We start from the raw sequence: 24,743 nt of genomic DNA, 5'->3' as shown, positions 1-24,743 counted from the left end.
TGGTCAGAGCATTTGCTAGTGAAGACCAAGGAAAAGAAGTCATTCAGAACCTCAGCCTTCTCCAAATCCTGTGTAGCCAGGGGTCCCGAGAGCTTCCAGAGGGGGCCTACGTTCTCCCTAGTCTGTTTTTTATTCACTATGTACCTGTAGAATCCCTTCCTGTTATCTTTCACATCCCTAGCCAAGTTTAATTCTAACTGGGCCTTAGCTTTCCTAACCTGGTCCCTAGCTTCTTGGACAACATCCCTGTATTCTTCCCAGGCCACCTGTCCTTGCTTCCACTTGTTATAAACCTCTTTTTTCATTTGAATTTTCCTCAGGAGCTTCTTATTCATCCAAGGAGGTCTCCTGGCCCTCCTGCTGCACTTCCTTCTGGTTGGGATGCAACACTCCTGAGCTTGTAGCAGGTGATCCTTGAATATCAACCAAGAGTCTTGAGCCCCCATGCCCTCTAGGGCTGTATCCCATGGAACCTTACTAAGCAGGCTCCTGAAGAGGCCAAAATCTGCTCTTTTGAAGTCCAGGGCAGTGAGATTGCTGCATGCTCTTCTCACTGTCCTGAGGATCTCAAATTCGAGCATCTCGTGATCTGATTATATTTTGGTTTCTACAAATCAGACTGATTTCAGCCCTTCTAGCTGCAGGCCAACCAGTTATTAACTCCTTTCTCATCAGTTAAATGGGATGATAAGTAGTCACCTCCCTCAGATGTGGTCTGTGTCCAAACGCAAACAGTGGTTTGAAGATCTCTAAAGAATTGGTCTGCATAAAAAAATAATTATTATATATATTGCTGTGAGATTGGTGCAAGCATATTTTATTCTTTTTGAATGGCTGCAACCTTCTTAAAAGCACAATAGATGTATAATCCTCAGATATATTTACGCATCATACAGAGGAAATCATTCCTTCAGCAAATCTTTTGCCAGGTTAGCTTTCTGCTGCAATTTAACTCATTACTTAGTAAAAAAGCATATTTTATTGGACGGTATGATTGCTTTTAAGAAGAATATCTGATAAAGAAATAATGGGCTGGAAAATGTTTCTCAAACATTTGTCAGTGCTCACTGGATAAAAATGCATGTCCTTAGCCCTTGAAATCATCTCAGACATGCCACCACATACTGAAAGGCCTGACAGGAACTCACCCAATGCTTCCAGCACACCCAGACCCATTCGTCTTCCTGCTCCCAACCACCCTCCTGAAACTTCACTCATGCTGCTTGTTGACCTGCAACATGAGGAAAACCTGCCATGCTGCTGCTTGCCTCACTGCTGGTAACATAGGGGCAGATGGTTGGTATGATAAAACATTCAACACTGTCCCACACGACATCCTTGTTTCTAAATTGGAGAGACATCGATTTGATAGATGGACCACTCGGTGGATAAAGAACTGTCTGGATGGCCGCACGCAAAGAGTTGTGGTCAATGGCTCAATGTCCAGCTGGAGACCAGTAACGAGTGGTGTCCCTCGGGGATCAGTGTTGGGACCGGTCTTGTTCAACATCTTTGTCGCTGACATGGACAGTGGGATTGAGTGTGCCCTCAGCAAGGTTGCCGATGACGCCAAGCTGTGTGGTTCAGTTGATACGCTGTAGGGAAGGAATGCCATCCAGAGGGACCTTGACACGCTTGTGAGGTGGGCTGATGCCAACCTCATGAAGTTTAACCATGCCAAGTGCAAGGTCCTACACCTGGGTCGGGGCAATCCCAGGCACAGCTACAGGTTGGGCAGAGAAGAGATTCAGAGCAGCCCTGCAGAGAAGGACTTGTGGATGTGGGTCGATGAGAAATGAACATGAGCCGGCTTCAGTGTGTGCTCACAGCCCAGAAAGCCAACTGTATCCTGGGCTGCATCAAAAGGAGCATGACCAGCAGGTCGAAGGAGGTGATCCTGCCCCTCTACTCTGCTCTTGTGAGACCTCACCTGGAGTATTGTGTGCAGTTCTGGTGTCCTCAGCATAAAAAGGACATGGAACTGTTGGAACAAGTCCAGAGGAGGGCCATGAGGATGATCAGGGGACTGGAGCACCTCCCGTATGAAGACAGGCTGAGGAATTCGGGGCTGTTCAGCCTGGAGAAGAGAAGGCTGCGTGGAGACCTCATAGCAGCCTTCCGGTATCTGAAGGGGGCCTACAGGGATGCTGGGGATAGACTCTTCATTAGAGACTGTAGTGATAAGACAAAGGGTAAAGGGTTAAAACTTAAACAGGGGAAGTTTTGATTGGATATAAAGTAGAAGTTCTTTACTGTAAGGGTGGTGAGGCACTGGAATGGGTTGCCCAAGGAAGCTGCGAATGCTGCATCCCTTCAATGTTCAAGGCCAGGCTGGACAGAGCCTTGGGTGAGATGGTTTAGTGTGAGGTGTCCCTGCCCATGGCAGGGGGGTTGGAACTGGATGATCTTAAGGTCCTTTCCAATCCTAACTATTCTATGATTCTATTCTATGATTCTAACTCTCATGTCCCCATCTGCATTTGCACACAGGAGCTCCCCCTGCACCCCGCTGCCATTCTCCTACTGGCAGCTCCCACTCCCTGCCTGCTTGCAGGGCCCCACATGACAGCACCGGCAGGTGACCCTGGCTCCAGCTGCAGCCACCAACATCTGCTATCCCAAACCAGCCCCAGACCCTCTTCCCTCTCTGTGGGATGGGGACCAAGGGACTCACTGGGAGGAAGGAACAGAGGAAGATAAAAGGCTTGGTTCAGCCAGCAGCATCCAACAGGATGCTGGGTGCAGGCTGTTCCACGCAGTGACCTGAGCCTGGGCACGCTGTGATTCTGTGATTCCATGACAGATTCCTTGTATGTGGCCGTGTTTCCCCCAGCTTGAGGAGCAGCCCAAGAAGCTTTGGTCATCGCTGGCACAGGCTGTGCCCAATGGCAGCACCAGACCAGGTGCCCTGCAGCCATCGGCGGGTAGGAGTGAGTGCACAGACCTTTGGTCCTTCGCCCATGCCCATCCCTGCCCACAGCTGCAGAGAGCCTGAAAGAGCCGCTCTGCCAGGGCAGGGAGCCCACGTGAGGACAGTTGGGGTGCCCCAGCACCCAGCGCCAGCCCCCATGGCCCCTCCAGCCCTAGGAGCTCAGGGCAAGGGGAAACCACTTGTCTGCCAAAGCCACGTGTGATCACAGTGAATACAAAGAGAGACAGGTTCAGAAAAACATCAAGAAATGCATTTACAAAATAACAAAGAATAAACAAAATAAACAACAAAGAACAACTGTTCTTCTCAAAAATACAACTCTTCTACCTAAAACGACACCTATTCTACCTAAAAGTACAACTCTTATTCTTAAAACTACACCTATTCTACCCAAAGCTACAACTTTTATGGGAGAATGAACAATCTTCAACGAAAACAGGAACTCTTCTTATGAAAACTTCTTTAAATGCCTTGAAAACTTCCCTCTCCACCAGCCCTGGAAACAAGCAGCACAAGGTCATTTCAGTGAGGCTACTGATGGTCACTGTGTTTGCCACACGCTGGGGAGAGTGGGACTCTGCCGTGGGGCTCAGCCCTGGCTGGGGCTGGGAGCCAGGCTGTATGCGATCAGACTCGGCTCACGTGTCCCAAAGGCAGCACAGGGCAGCGCAGGGCAGCGCAGGGCAGCGCAGTGGTGGCACTTGTGCCGCCAGGATGAAGCCACCGGGCACCATGTCTCTGCAGTAGGGCCATCGCACACAGCCCCAGCCCCAGCGTGGCAGCACCCGACCCACCCTGACTGCCAGCAATGGATGGGGGGCACGTGCTGCCTTACCACTCATCAGTCCGTATCCATTGCATCATCCTCCTCCACCTCCACATCCACCTCCATCAGTTCCTCGTGCAGCCTTACTTGGGTCCTGCTGGTGGCCTCTTCCTCCTCCAGCTCCTGCATGTCTTGGAAAAGCCTAAGGCAAAAGCCAAGAAGAAGAGTGCATTGGTGCTGCCCAGAGCAGTGGAGCGTAGCTGTGGGACAGTGGTCTGGGTACCAACCTCATGAAGTTTAACCATGCCAAGTGCAAGGTCCTACACCTGGGTCGGAGCAATCCCAGGCACAGCTACAGGTTGGGCAGAGAAGAGATTCAGAGCAGCCCTGCAGAGAAGGACTTGGGGGTGTTGGTCGATGAGAAATGAACATGAGCCGGCTTCAGTGTGTGCTTGCAGCCCAGAAAGCCAACCGTATCCCGGGCTGCATCAAAAGCAGCGTGACCAGCAGGTCGAAGGAGGTGATCCTGCCCCTCTACTCTGCTCTTGTGAGACCTCACCTGGAGTATTGTGTGCAGTTCTGGTGTCCTCAACATAAAAAGGACATGGAACTGTTGGAACAAGTCCAGAGGAGGGCCACGAGGATGATCAGGGGACTGGAGCACCTCCCGTATGAAGACAGGCTGAGGAATTCGGGGCTGTTCAGCCTGGAGAAGAGAAGGCTGCGTGGAGACCTCATAGCAGCCTTCCAGTATCTGAAGGGGGCCTATAGGGATGCTGGAGAGGGACTCTTCATTAGGGACTGTAGTGACAGGACAAGGGGTAACGGGTTAAAACTTAAACAGGGGAAGTTTAGATTGGATATAAGGAAGAAATTCCTTACTGTAAGGGTGGTGAGGCACTGGAATGGGTTGCCCAAGGAAGCTGTGAATGCTTCATCCCTGGCAGTGTTCAAGGCCAGGCTGGACAGAGCCTTGGGTGACATGGTTTAGCGTGAGGTGTCCCTGCCCATGGCAGGGGGGTTGGAACTAGATGATCTTAAGGTCCTTTCCAACCCTAACTATTCTATGATTCTATGATAAGTTTCTTCTTAGCACCCATGGACATCCACTTTACGCAAGGTTGGGAAGTACAGGAGGCTATGGAAAATGAGTGCAAACTCTTTGGTCTTTGAAGAAGACAGGCAATGTGAGAAAAGTGTCTACACCCCACTCAAGCATTGTGAACCCTCTCACCATCCCCCAGATATATACTGGAGAATGATTTTTGAGCACAAAACCATCCCTACATGCTCCACAACGTTCAGGTAGTGGTATAAGGGGCCACTGCCTGCAACTTCCTTCCTCCCATCCAGTCCTGCAGTGCAGGCAGAGTAGCAAGGATACGTCTGGTGCAGCCAAAGCAGCATGGGATTGCACACTAAGAGTTAAATCAATTAATCTCTCAGCTGGTTGGAAAAAAAACCCTGTGGATGTATCTCCTGAGTCATCAGTAAATGGTCTGCTGCCAAATTGCCCAAATAAGGAACCCAAACAGCAATGTCTCCTTAATTATAAAAGACCCTTATCAGCTTACCTGAATGTGTTTTGGACTTCCTCCTTGTGCCCTAATTTAAGTTTTTAATTATGAGGAATTAAGAGCCAGTATTTTCAATAAATGCTGAGAGGCTTTGCTGTTCTCTCATATATATCCAGTGTTATGGATTTAGCTAAGGAGTGCTGTCATTGCAGCAAAGTTTTGAACTTTCAGCCCGTACTTCCAATAGGCATTCATACCGCAAGACTCTAACTTACCAATGTCTTTTTCATACACAAAACTACAAAATGCCTACAAAGACATAAAGTGAGAAATTAAAAAATAATCACCGCTTAGTGTCAACTGTGCACGCTTTACTTACAAATATAAGAATTCAAATGAGAAAAGTCAGAAAAAACAACATTTAATTTTTAATTACAAAAGATCTTTTTAAATTAAAAAAGATAATGGCACTAAACCGGAAACAAAGTTATTTAAGAGATCATAGCCACAGGGTGGTTGTAATTTCATACTGAAACTGTACAGCTCTTCCTATCATCTGCACTTTGTTCCTGATTAAAATAACATCTAGAGTTCCAGTAACAAGTAATCTTTTACAGAACTGTAATGTATTATGAAAACACACATAATTTTTGTATTACATGACAAAAAAAACTTAGATTACATTAGATTCATAAATATCTTCCTAAATATTGTACTGGTTTTCTACTCCTTACATGTAAAGAACAGGAAGTGTGGTTTGTTCTACTGACAGAAGTGATTTGTACTACAGGATTCACCCACAGTGGGACATATTGTGCTAACACCACATTGGGGTACTCAACTAGATGGAGCATTGATGGCAATACAGTTCCATTAGACCAACTTCCTATTTTACTCATCCTGCTTTTGAGTATCCTACCACACGCTTCTTTTCCGTATGAAGACAGCCTCTGACTTTAAAAAACAATAAATACCTATGCCCCCCAAATTGTTCGTACGCTGTGGATAACTAATAGTAGATGTTTAATTTTTCTATGACCTTTCAGAGTTCTGTTTTACTGCTTATATATAAAAGAGAGAGTTCCAGTGGTTACTTTGGGAACAACAGAGTCAGGGCCTGTCCAAAGCTCAGCAGAAAGGCCCTTTATTCCTTTAATCAGCTTTGATCACATTAAAAACAAACAAACAGAAAAAGCAATTCAGTCCTTGATTGTATGTAGAATATTCCCTATGAGGTCAATATAATTCTGTGTGCGCACTAAAAGAAAATATTTCATTCCAAGGATACAATTTCACAGTAGTTATTTCAGGTAGTCTGCACACAGCTGTGAGCAGTTAAGCACAGCTGAGTTAGTTTACAAATAAGTTGTAAAGCAGTGCACAAGTTACTGAACCCAGGGTTGCTGTGGGACTGGGGCTCTGGAGCTACAGTCAACAGGTCTTTGTGCTGCAACAAGCCACATCAGCCTACAAATTCATTATCAGTGAATTCCATGGGGAGCTTTCAGCCCTCCTCTGCAAAGAGAAGGATTTGCAATAGTTTGCCGTTGGATTACTCACTTTTTAAGAGGTTTAGAGAGCATCTATCAGCATCAGACAAATCAGAACTTGATTTCTAGCCGCATCCAGGATAGATGAGACATGAAGCTGACGGTAGATAACATCCAAAAAGCCTTATGTGAACTCCATAGTAGACCTTTACTTGATTACACAGTAGACCTTTACTAGATTTTGAGTGAAAGGTTTGGTGGTTTGCTACCTATGAAATTCAGACTACAGTTTCCCTCCACAGTTATTTTATTCTTCCTGAAAGTTTCTGTTGTGCTAGTAATTGGCAGGTTTTGGCAGGTCACAAAATGCAATCAATCAGATGTCCAAAAAACCTGAAACCAGTGTATACAGCATAGCTGCATATCATTGCTGGAAAACCTCAACATCTTTCTAACACATGACAATATTCCAGAAAAGACACTGCCAAGAGTGGTGAGCTTTAAAAATGACTCACCTTGTCACATGGTCCTTTAAAAAAAAACCTCAAGAATACAATCAACTGGAATAAGAATTAAAAAAATAATAATTCAAAAGATCTAGCAAAAAAGCTGCATAGAAAGCATTTTCACAGTTGTTTTGAAACAGTTTTCATCAAACTTTACCTAGAGAATGAACAAAATTAGGACTTCCAAAGACAAAATATAATGCATTGCAGTTTTTTCCTGTGAATTTCACACTTACTTGGGAAATTCATATGACTGAGTTTAGGTATTTTTAATACTGTACCATTCAGAAGTGCTGAGCAGGATTTGGTTCTCTAGTGCATTAGCACTGTAAAAACCTATATGAACACACAATTCTACACAAAAAGATTGTAGATCTCTAATATAAAGAGGTTAAACATCTGTTTGAAAAATTAATTCTTCTGATACAAGACCTACCAGATGGGAGGTAGATGAGTGCCATTAAAATATTTAAGGTACTTACTCTAATTTCAAACATGAGTGGGGAAACTGCTATCTCCAAAATTTTTTCTGCAAGTAAAACTGAAAATTTATTGGTAATCACTGTTGGGTTTCTGTCGCTTTTTTCTTTTCCACAGGATAGTTGAATGCTGAAAGGACACACTATCCCTTTGAAACATTCAGCCTTACAAAGTAAGTCCACAGGTTGTTCTTTTACCATTAATTGCCAGCTTAGCTCTGCTTAGGTTTTATAACCCACTCAGCATTTGGATTGAGCTGGTATAGGTCCTTCATGTAGGTGTCATCATCAAGGCAGCGTTCTCCTAGAAACGGAAGAGTCATGTGGTTACAACAGTAATGAAAAAGAAAGGAAAAAACCTTCAAACTTCCTGTCACTGTTCTATTCCACTTAGGTTTCCAAGCCCTCCATATGGTATCAAACAAACGTCAATGCAGCTAAAACCCAGAAATGCTCTTACTCTTCCTTATCTGACTTGGAGAGGAAAGGGGGACAGAGGAGGAAGGAAGGGGCTCTGCCACCTCTGTGGCACGTTTTAGGTCAGACTCTTCACACAGACCGTGCACATGGGAGCTCCCCTCTGCAAAGGTTTAGGAAAAAAGGAACAATGCTCTGGCCATTTTGTGGTTAAATCCAAACACTAGTTGCATGGTTGCATAGAAGTCAACTAAAATTTCAGGTTATTTTCCTCTTCTTAAATAGAAAGTTTGAGCAAGGTTTGTCCTCCTGCTAAGAAGGTATTACTCCCTATCTGGCCCCTCTTAGTCAGCAGTTCTGCATAGCACTTGTAATGGTTACTGTTTTAAGAGAGAAAAGTAGTTTAGTGTTCTTGGCACATTACAAGCAATTAATTTATTTCTGGTAGCTATGATAAAAATAGCATACACTGATGCATCAAGATCTGTGTACTCCTCCGATTCTCCTCCAGGCAAAGCATTACCTCATGCATTTGCAGCTGTACATCACAGCTCTTCTCCAACTCCACCATGCAAATGGTTGAGGTAGATGGTTTGCATGATAGACAGATGTTTCCAGCGCATGTGCTCCTGAAGCAGGAGACAAGCAGAGGTGTGATGCTGCAGCTAAGTTTGTCTGACAGCTCTTTGGATTCCTTACACAGAGCAGGAAAGAAGGCAAGACTCTATGCTCAACCAGGCTCAGTCTCCATCTTCTCCCTCTCCATCTGCTCTCCTTGCCAGAGGGCAGGCTGTATTACTTCCAGGAATTTTGCCCCAACCTACATGACCTGTACCCACACTGCTGAATCAGGCCCTCTCCTCCTCACATGCCTGAACTGCATGTTCAGGCAGTGAGAGCACAGGGACAGTGGTTTGCCATGTCCCTATCCAGTCCCAGACATGAAGCAATGACAGAAGTCCCATTCAGTGCCCTGAAGCCCTATACTGAGTACTCAAAAAATGTCTAGAGACTTCAGCAGCTCCATCTGCTAGGGGACAGGATTGCAGCATTGCACATGTTACAATTATGAACTTAAGTATAAGCATATGAGTGTATCATGAGACTGTCAGGTCTTCTCACTTTTGGGCTACCTCCCTATTTAGTTGGTTGCATTGGGCAGAGAGAAAGGGCAAAGATCAGGAAAGCTGGTTTACTTAAACCTGATGAGCAGGTTAAAGTCAGGAATTTTCTCCTATCTCAACTGAGACCATTTGTAAGGGCTGATTAAAGTTGAAATTGTCTGGAAGTAAACTATTCAGAGGAAACGTCTAAGCTTTCTGTCCCATATAATTTCATAGCAAAACAAACTAGCAACATGCAACTAGCCAGGTATTTTCTCTAAAAGACACAATTTCTGTCACATGTTTAAAGTGACAGTAGGTTCTTCCATTTTCACTGGAATTCTGTTACAAAAACCTTTTTTTATGCAATGATTACACGTCTGTACAATAAAAAAGATATACCCCTCCTGCAAAGAAGTTTTACATCGGGGATCACAACCTGGGATCACAACTACTGTACAGTAAACACAGATACATACTGGATATGAGAACATGGAATACATTAATGTGGCATTCAGTTTAGTAACTTTTTTTTTTGCCATCGGACCTGGTAAAACTCCTAAAACATATCTTTTGTTGGGAATATAGGAAAGTTTTATTTTTATTTACTTCAAGTTTTTTGGCTTAGACACACGCACAAAGAAGAAGATTTAGAAGTACTGGGTATTCACAGAATTTTATGACTTCAAATAAAGTTTTATAGGTCACGGTTAATAAAAAAAGTAAATGTAAGCCCAGTCCAACAGTATTTTCTAGTTAGTTTTTTTTTCCAAGCATATGAAAAATACTGTGATTAGAAACTGATTCCCAATGCAAAAATACTTTTGCATTTATTTAAGAAAATTTCAGAACTGTGTACAAAATTATCCTTTGGCATTAACCTTGCTGATCTGCTATTTGCCTTAATCAAGAGGGTCTGAAAGACACAGAGCAGGACAGACTAACTGTTGGAAAATTTTATCACTAGGTCATGTTTCTGGTTGAGCGTTTTTCATCCCAAAGGAACCTGCAAGCAACGCTCAAACTGCAGAGCATGAAGGACTGTAAGCACTCTTATTATGGCTCAGTACAAACTGATGAATAAGATGAACTTCAAGCACCTTCCTATCCAACCTTTCTGTGCTTCTTTACTGTACATACATATCAGGAACATCTGTTAGAGTTGCTGTCTTTCTCTGGGAGAAATAGTAAGAGACTACTAAATATGATGATCACACCAACATTTCTGCTTCCTTCTTTCCAAGGTTAACTGTCTGACTTACTGTCAGGGAGAACTAGGAACATGAATAAAAATGCAACCACAGTGAAGCCCATAGACCATGCACCAAGGGATCCTATTCTAGCAAAAGAAGTTGTACAGAAGTCGTTCTTACCAATATTTCCTCCTATTTCATAAAGAAAGACCTCTTCTTTCTTGAGTGTTTGGACATTTCCACTGTTGGGAACAAACCACAATGAATTACTATATTTTGAAAGAGCTCACACATCAGCTACTTAGACATGTCTGGGAGAAATTTTGCTAATTAAGATCAGAAGTGTAGTACCTGTCATAAACCTTTTGTGTTTATACTCATTTACTGATACAGCAAGTGAAAAAGAATATCCTTGCTTGCTAATGCAAATAAGTACTCCTGCAAGTGAGCAATACACTACTGAAAAGGTAAAGTAAGAGATATGAAGAAGCTGTGAGGTTTAGAAAAGAATTATAGAATCATAGAATCATAGAATAGTTAGGGTTGGAAAGGACCTTAAGATCATTTAGTTCCAACTCCCCTGCCATGGGGACACTAAACCGTGTCACCCAAGGCTCTGTCCAACCTGGCCTTGACCATCACGCAGCCCTCTCTATTAATAATTCTATTGTTATTAGCAAGTAGACTGGTATTTTGGTTGACAAGAAACTGAACATTAGCTGGCAGTGTGCGCACACAGCCCAGAAAGCCAGCCGTATCCTGGGCTGCATCAAGAGTGTGACCAGCAGGTCAAAGGAGGTGATCCTGCCCCTCTACTCTTCTCTTGTGAGACCCCACCTGGAGTATTGTGTGCAGTTCTGGTGTCCTCAACATAAAAAGGACATGGAACTGTTGGAACAAGTCCAGAGGAGGGCCACGAGGATGATCAGGGGACCAGAGCACCTCCCGTATGAAGACGGGCTGAGAAAGTTGGGGCTGTTCATCCTGGAGAAGAGAAGGCTGCGTGGAGACCTCATAGCAGCCTTCCAGTATCTGAAAGGAGCCTATAGGGATGCTGGGATGCTGAAGACTTTTCACTAGGGATTGTCATGATAGTACAAGGGGTAACAGGTTAAAACTTAAACAGGGGAAATTCAGATTAGATATGAGGAGGAATTTCTTTAATGTTAGGGTGGTGAGGCACTGGAATGGGTTGCCCAAGGAAGCTGTGAATGCTCCATCCCTGGCAGTGTTCAAGGCCAGGTTGGACAGAGCCTTGGGTGAGATGGTTTAGTGTGAGGTATGCCTGCCCATGGCAGGGGGGTTGGAACTAGATGATCTTAAGATCCTTTCCAACCCTAACTATTCTGTGATTGTATGATTTACCCTCTGATTTTTCTTCACTGATGTTGCAAAAGTAAGTATTCTCAAACACTTCGTATTTCTGAAAAAGCCTTATGGTTGGGTTGGAGAAATGACATTCTTGCTGGTTTCAGTTTTCTTGCAACTAGAAGAAGTAAAACGCAGACAGTGAAATAATAAATTCCCCGTATTACAAAGGGGTTCTATTATTGTCACTGCTTAACTGTAATAATATATGCTAAGGCATAGCCTGTAAATAACTTTCTGTCAAAAGTATAAACCCCTAAAACCAGGATTTAGGAAAAAGCAGCTTCTTAATGTCAACTAGTGTACGATATTATTGTTTTAGCATGAATAATTATCTATGATGCACAAATGTTACCTTCTTTTTCTTGTCTAATCTGATTTCTTACTTTGGTCATATACATAAAAAGTAGATGTAAATACTTGACTAAAACTTCCCCCTTTCTAAATCGATTTGTATGACTTATGTGTAGCTTTCCTGCTGCCTTGTCCCCAGAAAATTACAAAACTATTCATGACCCATCAGATTAAACAGCAGTTAAGTTTTACTAAGGGCATTTGTGTATTTGTGAAGGCTTTGTGAGCTTTAATGACATAAGGAGCATTAAGTCAATTCCTCAAGCATGTATTTTAATAGCTAATTCGGACAAATGTTCATGAACTTACCTGGATTTAAGCTATTTTAAAACTTTTCTCTTGATGCAATGTATGAAAAGACACTTCTCCTGAAATGGTAACAAAGCAAAAATGTGTTTGTACCTTTTCTGGCTGAGAAACCTGGCTACTATATCACCAGCTTTCAGTTCTTCTGTCAGCTGTATTGCCATGGAAACTTTCGAAAGATGAGGTGCTTGCACCCGTATCACTCCCTGAGGAACATCAGCCTGCAAAGCAGTAACAGTGTTGGAACAAAGCTGCTAGAAGCTGGCTTTGATGAGCATCTCAAAATACAGTATGATAAGTAACTTAGCACACTTTTCTGTACTTTACTATCTACTACACTTCACTGCACTGCAGAAAGAATAACTACACAGTAATTCAGTAGATTACATCAGGCCTTCAAATCTTTTTTTAAACTACAGGGAGAACTTTAGAATAAAAGAACGGTAGTGTTTTAATTCTTTTTCAAAGATGTTAAGAATAACAATTACTGCTGTATTAAGAACACACTTTGGTATGATAAGAAGCATATGAGATTGATATGAAAAGACTTGCTGCAGGCATGAAAGCCAGGCAACCCCCCTTTGCCCCAACTCCACCTGCCCCGCTAAAACTTCCAGAAGAAACCCTTCCAGTTTCATTTAATCTGAATATCATGCAAAAAAAAAAAAAAAAAAAAAGAAATCACAAAGTATTCACAGGTCAGTCTACTTTGAGTGATACCTCTTTTCAAATATCATGTCTTTTTAAAACAGATACTACTGCAACTTTCTCTCTCTATTTTTTACTCTCCAGAATATATTTATCTAGTCAACCTGCAGGCCTGACTACATAATGGATTCATATTTTATTTCAACCTGAAAGTCCTTGATGATGAATATCAATCATATTAGTCACAGAGAAGGAGGGCTCCAAAGGATAGTTTTTCTGTTCAACTTGCAGTACGTGACATTAAAAGTTACAAAAGGCATAATTTATTTGTGAATAAGATCCTAATTTCTGTTCCTGGAAATTCTGAGGTAATTTTTCTGTTCATCTTACCCTACCATTTATCCAAATGTACTCATTCTGATAGGAAAAGAAATATGAGAGTCTCAGTAGTCAAGGTTGATTATAACAGTTCATTTTCTTCTCCCCTCTGCCCCTCCTCGGCCTATTTACTGCAATTGTAAGGCTGAACATTTCTTCTTCCATAATCAATGAACAAATGTGGGCACCTGTGAATCTAGAATAGCTTCTCTGAAACCATCAGTTAAACGAATATAGAACAAGTATAAATGTGAGCAGAATCAGAAGCACAGCTTCCTGAAAAGGCTAAAGGCTCATTACTATACAAGTGATGAGCTGTGGTAAGTAATTTTAACTAAACAATTCTTCTATATCCAGTCTTACTATATATTGATTTAAAAATACTACGTATTATAACTATTTATGTCTAAAGCATTAAGAATCATAGAATAGTTAGGGTTGGAAAGGACCTTAAGATCATCAAGTTCCACCCCCCCTGCCATGGGCAGGGACACCTCACACTAAACCATGCTAACCAAGGCTTCGTCCAACCTGGCCTTGAACACCCCCAGGGATGAAGCATTCACAACTTCCTTGGGCAACCCATTCCAGTGCCTCACCACCCCAACAGTAAAGACTTTCTTCCTTATATCCAATCTAAACTTCCCCTGTTTAAGTTTGAACCCGTTACCCCTTGTCCTGTCACTACAGTTCCTAATGAAGAGTCCCTCCCCAGCATCCCTATAGCCCCCCTTCATCAAACTGAGAATGTTCTTTGTAGTAATTAAGGAATCAAAATTTGTAAGATTGCAATGGAGCAAGTTCAAAAAGCAACTTCCTACGTTTTTCCCTGCTTTTCTCAAATCTGTTCTTTAAGACCTCCAGCTATAGAAACAGTGGCTGTAGCTGTCTGCTAGGAAGCTAACTCCTGCTTAAAAATCTTCTACCTCTTTCCAAGCTGCAGGGATCCTGCAAAAGGAAAGGGAACTTTTAAGGATGAAATGGTTATTTACAAATATTCCTAACTGGTCTCTCATCAAATTCAGCATGGTAAATTTAAACTGGTTTTCATTTTTGTATACAATTCTGTACCGTTTTGTCTCAAATATTTTAACAGAGTTTTTCCAGCCTTCAGCTGGGTAACAGGCTTGTTGAGTTTCTTTTTTTCTTATACACATGCATGTGATAAATTATGTAAAAACCTGCCTGCTTTGAGTAGATGAGAGAAAAAACAAGAAATGTCCACAGAACTGTAACATTATGGTCACAGACGAAAAAGAATAATTACTTTGTATATTCAGACAGTATCATTATTAGCTCAGCTAATGAATGCATTTTGCCACTTTCACCACCTGCATTTACAGAAGAACTCATGCTCAGAAGAACTCTATATGTTCACAGTGCTGAACTATAGACAGAACAGATACTGAGCATCACCTAGCCCATTCACTATGCAAGTTGGTAGGAAAGAAAACATGGCTATAAAACATCTAAGGGCAGAGTCCAGAAGGACCTGTTCTCTCCACAGCACAATTCAAAATACCCAAAATACCACGTCACAACATATAAGCCAAGTACCTATAAGGTAACTGACAACATGCTGAAGGACGGGTCACCTATACTATTTAATCTGTGAGTCCCCTCTCCTGCGTCACAGGCTGTCTCAGGTTTACAACACCAAAACCTCTGGCTGACTTAGGTACTTGCACACTTTAAAAACCTGAAGAGAGATACATCCTTATTTCACAGAAAATACACTGGTCTACAGCATTTAGTCTGTAGCAGTCACAGCATCGCCTGTGGGGCAGTCATCTTCTTTCAAAGCGACTTGAATCTAAATTAAGCACAAAAAACCCCAATGCAGCTGCTTGGCTATAGAATCTGGGGTAGGTTTCTTTCAGATTCTCCTGTTTCATTTTGCATGACACAAATATTCATCTGGCTAGATTAAAAGAGGAATGAAGTGACTATGCAGTATTTTCACTAACAGCTCAGAGGACAGAATATAATATATACTTATTAAATGTAGAACGCTGTTGTGGGGCACAAGCAGTATGGAAAACAAAACAGGGATTCAAAAGGATCTTGCTACATGGGAGACAAAGTCTGAAAGAAATGCGATACAGCTGTTCACTTTGAACTACAAAGTGTTGCACTGAGTCTGGGACAAAGACCTATATAAAGAGAAATTACTTAGCATACAGCAATTTTTTTAGTAAATAATCTGGCACTGCAGTACATAACAAATTCACAGTATAATGTTACTGACTCTTGCTGAAAATTCAAACAGGTTATGCAAACAGAATGACTACAGGATACAACGGTTATTCTAACCTGTGTTAGATAAGCCCAGTAGCATTGTGTTGTGCTGCTAACATGACTGCTCCTTGTATTGGAACACTAGCAATATACAGAGGAATACAATGACAGATGGTATATATCTGCTGAATGCTAGTAGTTAAATTTCCAGTCCTGAGGGCACCTTTCTTTGCCTGGCTAGAGCATTATGCACCCCCAAAGCAACATAATGACTTAATCCCTGACACTGTCTTGAGGCCATAGGTACACATAGGTATCCTGAAAAACAATTAACCCTCATAAGCCCTCTAACATTAAGCACTCTCTTGTTCAGAGATCTTGGCCAAAGCCTGCTGTAAATGCTATTTAACTTCTATCTTAAACAGGGAAATGTGATTGATAGAGAGGCCTCATCAGAGATAAAATGAAATTTTATCCTCACGAGCTGACTGCATTAACAATACAGATACTGGGGTATTTCTAGAGAGCATGGAAGTGACTCAAGCTCTGTCCACCTATGTTTAAACTCATGGAATGCCACAGCATGTGGTAGAAAACAGCAACTTTCATTCATTTTTTTTTTATTCAGTTGCAGACATGATAATTAGTTCTCAGAAGTTTCAAACAGTTTTCATTGGAGTGGGGATTCATCATAAGTTTGGGTACCTCACTTGCCGTCTAATAGTGAAATGCAGAAACTCCACAGGAAAACCATCTCAATTTCAAATTAAGATAATATAAATTGAAAATTTGGAAAATAATAATAATAATAAAAAATTCCTTAAAGAATGAAACAATTTCTGACTTGGAAAAATTTACAAAGTTGTCATTCACAATGAAGCCATTTGTTAATATGATTTTAAGAGTAATATACTCTCTGGCACCCAAATTACTGAATGCTTCAAATAAAAATTGTAGCATTTAATTTTGAAGAAAACCCCCACAGATTAAAGAAAATCACTGAATAGTAACTTTACATTTACATTTGAGTAAGAATGTATTACATGAGACTTCAGCCCTAGCTCCCTAGTGGATCAAACAGGCATATTTTACTCTAAAAGACCAAAGGAACTGAACTATAAAAAATAAATCCAAAAACCGGATATTCAACAGCAGTTGCCCATTTCAGCTTATTTCCTGTTATTTCTATGTCGAACAGCGGATGGCAGCATTAAGCCTCATCTCATCGTAACTCAGCTGAATTATATTCAAATAATTATTAGTGTAAAACAAATGTCAGTGTTTAATTAGCTTTATTTTTTAAATTGTAAGTCCTCATTCTGTGTACAGACTCCTTCATATAAATAGGTATGAAACTAAGGCAAAGTGATGCCTGAGAAATTAATTAATTTTGGACATTAAGAGATGTGTCAAATATTGCACACAAAATGAGGTAGGAACACTGAAATACAAGTCTCCAACAGATACTGGATGCAGCTGTCCAAAGGATCCAGCTATCTGCACATTCAAAAAATAAAAAAGGCATGCTTGCAAAATCAAACCAGAAAGATTTGAGGGACATTACAGCCTATTCATTTGCCATATTCTGTTTTTCACTTAATAGCTCTAAAAAAGTCTTTATTAGAATATAAGAATCCTTTTTTTGTAACAGTTTGCCATACACATACTTGGTAAGAAAAACGCAGACCATACAGATCAACGCATTTTTACAAGCTACCACAAGATGTCTCTAATTCATCAGAATATTCACTCTTGACTTCAAGCCCACAAGGTATTTTCAATACCAGCTAAATCTGATAAGTATTCATTAGGTTACTAGGACGCGCATGTTTGGTGTTACCTGTTCATGTATTAAAATAGCTTTGGAATCATGTATTTCAAATGCATTATAATCAAGATTCCATACTGAATAGGGTAATGAGAGCCAAAAAAAATTGTAAATCCTAAGTTCATCGAAATCGTAAATAATAAACAATTTGAAAGTACACAAGATATATTTTTGATACGTTTTATGTCAGTAGGAACAGTTCCATTAAAATATTTCTAAAGTATGGGAAAAATTAACACTCATGCCACAGGATTTATGGGGTTTTTCATCATAAAAAAATGTGTGAGAGTGTTATGCTGAAAGGCATGCCTTGACATCACTGATGGGTCTGGCAGAACCCATCAGTGGGTCAGTTACCTAGTGGGGCATATATACCTGAGTATATACTATACTGAACTGTAGCGTATGTACTCAGGGGTAAGCTGGGAGTTGACACTTGGACAATAGTTGCAAAAGAAACAGTTTATCAAGTTTTTTATATTTTTTAATTTTTCTGTGGTTTCTTGGGTGGGTAGGTTTGCATGTTCTAGCATGCTCCACTTTACAAAGAATAGTTGAAAGATTCAGTGAGGCGGAAGGTTCAGTGATTTTGGAACTCCTGTAGGAAGACAAAGGATTAAATGCTAGCTTTGTTTCCAAACACTATTAAATATCAAATAATGAAATCTAGATATTTATTTTTAAGTAAGCACATGGTCTGCTGTGACTTTCACTGGGCTGAAATGCATCTAAACGTGGGTACAGTAATACTGAGTGTTGTCACAGCACTTCCTCCCTCTACACATACAGACCTAATGTACTTTAGTTTCAAACACCCAAATCAATACACAACCTGTGGGATATAATTTTTCAGATTAGAAATATTTTGAAAAATCTGGGAAATCAAGCAAACAGCCCAACCCTCTAAATGTGTCACACTGGTAACCAATAAACTATGAAACCCATATTAACCTGCCATCTATTGAAATTTTCAGTTAAATAAATGTAGATATCCCCTCTGCTATGTTCACTTTTTCACTAGAAATTATAGTCTTACTAATAAAGTATTTGAAATGTATGTTTCCTTACATCATTAGGGGTCTTTTCCTGTTTCTCATGCTTTTCCCGGTCATATGCCATCTTTTTCAGAAGCTTCTTCATAGCTTTGTCCTTTTTCTCCTTCTTCTGGCTTTCAGTGTTTTGTTTTCTCACTTGGTTAACAATAAACTTAGGTATCTAGATGTACATAGATAGTTAAGTATGAATATCTATGTAAGTGCCTTAAGTAACTAATGTATCCAAATTTTGTAAACTGACAGTCAGGTAGAACTTGAAAAAAAATAGTATTTCTTTCCAGTCATAATTAAAGATTCAGGTAATATAAAGCTGTGAAACAATTTAAAACCCACTCTATTTGTGGTGCTATATTCCATGCAGTACGCTCTCAGGGGAAGAGAGGTGCAATCATGCATTGTTTTTACCTTCCTCAGCCAAAGAAATTCCCTAAACACTTCGTCCATACAATGGTGATAATAATTTTTCCTCACATGCAGCAAAGGTCAAAATTGTTTAAAGTTGTTGATGGGCAACAAAGCCTGAACTTCTCCAATCTATCTAAGCTAGAGCTTTGTTTGAGACCATGACACAACTTCATGATTTATCAAAACATGTTTTATGTAATACGAAGTTTGGCCCAAAAGGGAAATGGACTAAACACTGTTTCCTGTTAATAACTCTAAGCAGAAAAGAATAAATTCCTCATAACAATGTATACTGATAGGCCAAATACAAAGATCCCCCAAGGACTTATTTTTGAGTTCACATACGGTACATACAATATTAAAACTCAGAACATCAGAGCTTAACTCGACCATAAGATGTAATGATTCTGTTCCACTCCAGAAAAGCTACCTATAAGCAAGAACTCAGCTGGATGGGACTGATATGTCTCTAAATCATGGAAATAAGTTCACATTACTTCTTTGTTCAGATGCTTTGTTTGTAAAATGTATTATTTCCCTGACCCCCACCCATTACTAATAAACTTACTGTCCAGAGAAGTTTTTGATATTGAATCATAAAGCGCATGACATTTGCTGTTCCGGCTGCCATAACAAACTCGCTTTGTTCAATAGTCTTTGAGCTAAACCCATGAAACGTGAAAAGGTTTGGGGCCATCACCATCGCAACATTCTTTAACGTCATTTTATTTTTCTCTCGATGATCAATTACCCTTTGGAGGAATTCAAGCAGTACCTGAAAGAACAACAGAACTTACAGCTCAACTCTGCACATGAAAAAGTTACAAGTGAAACATGATGTTACATACTTTTGGAAAAAACTCTTCATTCCTTGTAAAAACACATTAGAAGCAGTCAATAATAGGAAGTGCGGATATGTTTGTTCAGAGGACTGTAATGCAAGTTTTATTTCCTTTAAGTAACAAAGTACATCATTCTTGTTATTTTTGCGGATAACATTTTCAGAAACACACAAATGACTTCAAAGCCCTGCACAGTAAGATTTTTTTTCAATATCTCTGTTATGTAGGTGCATAAGTAGCATCCCACAGATGCTTGTGAAAACATTACTGTTGGCTTTTCTTCAGTTGAAAGTGAACACAGTACTGCCAGTTGTCATGATTATGGAAGCATGGAGTAGCTAGTTCTGTAAGGTAGGCAATTCATGAATAAACCACTGCATTGTGAATGACAGGTAGCCAGTTAGAAACTGACAGTCTTCAATTAATTCAGCTCCTGATATTTGTAACTCAATTTAGGAGCTGTCCTGACTGCTTCCACACAGTAAATACATCAAAGTTGTGTTTGAAAAATAAGTCTTAATAGGATTTTTTGCTTGTAATAGATGTTGTTCTGCATCCTACACAAATTCTGCAAATTCATTTTTGATTGTAGCGATTTCAGTAGTAAGCATGTTCTAAAAAAGATGAATAGCTTTGCTGCAAAAGGACAAGCCCAAATTGGAAGACTCCGTGTAATGTGCTGCAAATACCAACAGGAGGTGTAAATTTCTAGCTTATTAAGAAGAGAAACAACCAACACAGAAAAGCAGGGAATAAGAATTAAGAGCTAAACCCATTTCATAACAGCAAACTCTCATCCACAGTATTCTAACATTGTTTTTATTTTTGCAGTGGAAATAATGACTGCTGCTGAAAAAAAAAAAGGAACAGAACTTGTAAGAGAAAAAGGTTGCTCATTGGGAGATTAGGGAGATTATTATTGCAATCTCCTGGAAGAATTTCAAGCCACATTCTGAAAAGTCATTAGGGAGGAATTAGGGTCCTGAGGGGGTCACTAGTTTCAGCATTGACTTTGAACTGGAAAACTGGAAAAAAAGAATGTGAAGAGACAACAGCACTCAGTGGATTCACAGAAACAGACAAAATATTTGTGCAGAAAAATAGTATTAGCAAATCTAACCTTCAGAGTGTCTCTGTTTGCTTCAGGTAGAAGGAGAACCAAAAGATTCAGAGCTTGCAGTTGCTGTTTCTTCGTTGGAAGTTCTGCAAGTGAAGCACATGAACCTCACTATTTTAAAGTGTCAGCTGTCCTCTTCAAGAAGCATGATTTCTAAGGGGAACCTCTTGCAAAATGCTGAATGCATACAAACGGCTAATTGTCACAGTGTGACAACAGACTGGCAGATCCTTGTTTTCTGATATTCATTTCCAAATGTTCTTTAAGGATTCAGTTGCTGTATGACTCAGCAGACTTCTGGCAATATTTTCTAGATGCCTTGTGATTCTTTGTTTTGCAATCTTATGAGAAGAAAGAGTCAGCTAACAGTTCCTCCCTTTCTGAGCCTGTGCCCTAACATATGAAAGAGTATATTCAAAACTGCTTTCACAGTTTCTCTGATCCGCTTAACAGTTGCATGGTCTCCCAAGTCACCCACACAGAACGAATACCACGTCTTGGTAAGTAAGGCAGGTCTCCAGCAACATAAGCAGCAAGCAGCTGCAATGGCAAACCAGTGGGGATAAAGCCAAGAACAGACAAGCTTAACACATATCTAGAGCAGTGAGTGCTGTACCAAATGTAGCGAGCTATAATTAAAGTGATGTTGGTTCCGCCTTTTACCCAGTTGCGCAGTGGTATGCCATTCACCCAAGATACAGGATGGGCACATCGCTACATTCCTCCACTTCCTAGAAAAGCTCCTACATTCTCTCAGTGCTGATCAGCAGAAAGTCCCAGCTTTCTCACGTTTGTCACTTGTGAAAACTTCCTCCTGTCATGCTTTAGAGGACACGCTCTGGCAAGTCTCAAGCAGATTCCTAATGAATCATGCCACACATAAAACAAGTGAAGATAGAAGTACTTGCACTTGACATAGTCTTACCACACTATTTCAAAATTCAGCAGGGCTGTTCCTGTGCATCCTGCTGGAATTCTAACTGAACTGCTTTTTCAAATGCATTTCATCCAAATCAGTTTGGGAGATACCACCAAAAAAAAAGTTCATCGATTAAAAAAAAAAAACGCCCACCAAACCAACCATCTTGCTGATTACTTTCTACAATAATAAAAATTAAGGATCTGAATAAATAACCAACAAATTACATTGCCATTTAAAACATGCAAGTAGTGATAACAGAGTGCTTATATCTGCCCTAGAAAGACATACATTAAAAATAAGGCTTAAATTTAGTTCCAAAACACCAGATCACAATGCTCAAAAAGCAGTGAGAGCCAACCTTTCCCTAGGAAGGTAAGCAAAAATGGAATTGCAAAACAATTAAAAGCTGTTACATAAATCAAGGTTTTCTGTCTGTTCACCTAAATAACAGTTGAATTTTAGTTGTTTGAATTACTTAAATAAAATTGTTTAAATTTTGTTGTTTAAGTATTAAATTCTAACCACACTACTGGAATATCATGAAAAACACTGATTAATGTCAGAAAGATGGCCCTTTTTCTCTACCACCTGATCTTATTACATGTAACCACCAAGACGGGCAGACAATTTATACAATGGGAGGCTATAAAGTGCTGTATTTGGTTTGCATTAAATCCTTTAGCTCAATGTAGAAAGTGTTTTGGATCCTGGCACCTGAGTATTTTCTGAGTAAGTAAAACCACATAAGCCTTCAGAAAGCTCGAGAGGCAAGAAACCCTCCTGGCTCCAATCAGTATCATGGAAGTGGAACAACCTTGAGGAGTTGTTTGCTGCCAGCATCATTTGAAAGCACTTCGGCTAGCTTTAACTTCCTTTTCAGTACTGCAAAATCAACAATACGATGGAGCAGGCTTAAGCACCAGCTCCCACACACTTAGTGGCCTGAAAGGCAGCTCACAATCCAGAGACTGACGCAGCCCCCCCATTTTTAAGAATATTCATCTATCTGCCCACCCATGGGAATACCCTGAAAGTGTCCATTAGAAAAGAGCCATTGCTCTGCCTGCAAACAAGGGGAACAGATTTTTCTGAAACTTGTGCTCCTGTGTTGACTGGGGAGTTTATGTTTGTGGGTTCTCACTCCTGATTCATTATCACAAAGCTGCCCACTTTCAGTTACAGCTGATATGTTTGCTGCCTTGGTGACAAGTTGGCAAGGAGGACATTTTCACAGGCACTTGCTGATCTCAAGGGACCAGGGATGATCAGCAGTTCTGACTATTCTGCTCTAACTTCTCCTGGTATAAGTGGATGAAATACTCTAAACAGTATAAATTACCATTTTTTAGATTTTCTACAGAACTACTGTACCTTTGCTGTTTGCTTTTGAGGCAAATATTGTTTATAACCTGATGCCACAATACACTATTTCTTTATAATCCATCTGTACCTCCTAAAGACTGTCAGAAACATCAGAAAGTGGCTGCGTGCTTTCATTTTATATGTAAAATATTAACCTTGATATTACATGAAAAATGTTATTTGTACATTAGCAACAATAAGCTCAGTCTTTTCTCAGAAGCCATATTGTTGTTATTCAATTTTTGTTTCTGTTTCACTTATTATTAGCAAAAATACTGCTATGGCAAAGAGGCAATTCACTGCACTGCAATTCTTCTCAGCTGAGACAGAAAGGACACTACTCACTCTGTACATCTTGGAAAGCTTTGAGATATTCTACAGTGAGGAGTGGCTGAGGCAGTTCACGGATGAAGAGTTTTAAAAGACTTGCTGCATCATGCTGCTTTACATTTTCCCAGTTGAAAGTCCCTTCATAAAATTTTGCTTCCAGTTCTTGGCATAGATTCTGAAAGGCAGTACAGAGAGCACCAATAACACTTGGCTGCTGGAAGTCATGCATTATACACACAGCAATACTTTCCACACTTCGAAAGAGGGGAAAAAGGAACATCTGAAATATCACTTAACTCCAGCTGCCGCTGATCTTTTGCTACAAAAAGATAAATTTGGGATTGGAAGCACTGCAAGCAAACACTTAGTAACAGGCAGCAGATTGGCAAATCCTACAGGAAGAAATCCCTTGGTGCTGCCTCAAGGCCAAATGGAATATATTCTAAGAACCAGATATCACACCCACGCACATAAAGGTTATGACTTCCCTTCCCCCAAAATATTGAGATGTGGCTGATACAGATAGCAATTCTGAAACTGCTATCAAATGGTCTTGCTGTAATGCATGCATGGCTATTTTCATATACAAATATGGCCATTGGGAAAACACAGGGAAAAATTCTGTGACTGGATAGCCGGATGTTTGGCCATCTACAGGGAATCACTTCATGCCACTTGGCACATACAGCTTTGCCTAGCAGTGGATGTCAAACGTGCCCTTTGCAGAAGGGGACTGTACTGCGTAACATGAGGTTATGCAACAGAATAAACAGCATGCAAAGTCTCAGTGATACCTCGTAACTCTGAGGTTGGCAAAGGGCGTGATACTGTTTATAGTAGACATTACCCTGTACCTGCCCTGCTCCCACAGCAGGACTATTACTGGGCTGCAGAGCCGTATAAATGGGAACACACTGCAAAGACTGAGTCCCCCTTAGACTCTCATTAAGCATCAGTACCAGCCTTACATCCACTCCCAGTCTAGCAGAGTAGGAAGTGGCCTGAGTACAGGGCCAATGGCCCTGAGACACCTCTCACAAGTCCCTCACTTGTCTCAGCTCTTCAAGGCAGAAAAGGAGGACAGAGGCACTGTCCACATTCAGACCAAATCACTGTGGCAAATGCAGTATTAGATATCTAGATAAAATTAATTGTTATATCTGAGAGGCAAGGGCAGAAATGTCAAC

General features: G+C 40.7%; 1 protein-coding gene across 7 annotated transcripts in view; it reads right to left on the bottom strand.

Annotated features, from left to right (window-relative positions):
- Positions 1-5,615: 5,615 nt before the first annotated feature.
- ARHGAP18 (Rho GTPase activating protein 18) overlaps positions 5,616-24,743 on the bottom strand; it is a 94,416-nt gene continuing 75,288 nt past the window's right edge. For 4 of the 7 annotated variants that reach the window (XM_057408853.1, XM_057408834.1, XM_057408872.1 and 1 more), the window contains exons 9-15: positions 23,572-23,731; positions 20,946-21,028; positions 19,552-19,758; positions 18,592-18,738; positions 12,528-12,652; positions 10,584-10,645; positions 5,616-7,994 (exon numbers count right to left, since the gene is read on the bottom strand). In XM_057408853.1, the coding sequence (XP_057264836.1) occupies positions 7,903-7,994; positions 10,584-10,645; positions 12,528-12,652; positions 18,592-18,738; positions 19,552-19,758; positions 20,946-21,028; positions 23,572-23,731 (876 nt within the window). In that variant the 3' untranslated portion in view covers positions 5,616-7,902. Of the gene's footprint in view, positions 7,995-9,888; positions 10,386-10,583; positions 10,646-12,527; positions 12,653-18,591; positions 18,739-19,551; positions 19,759-20,945; positions 21,029-23,571; positions 23,732-24,743 lie in introns of those variants that run through there. The other 3 variants (XM_057408844.1, XM_057408862.1, XM_057408882.1) reach the window with 3 other exon arrangements.

The sequence above is a fragment of the Pezoporus wallicus genome, unplaced genomic scaffold (genome assembly GCF_028554395.1).
Source record: "Pezoporus wallicus isolate ANWC-B61680 ecotype Strahan unplaced genomic scaffold, APGP_CSIRO_Pwel_v1 contig_3817, whole genome shotgun sequence".
NCBI classification, from domain to species: domain Eukaryota; kingdom Metazoa; phylum Chordata; class Aves; order Psittaciformes; family Psittacidae; genus Pezoporus; species Pezoporus wallicus.
The sequence above is the reverse complement of the archived record's forward strand: the minus strand, read 5'-3'. Positions and strand labels throughout refer to the sequence as shown.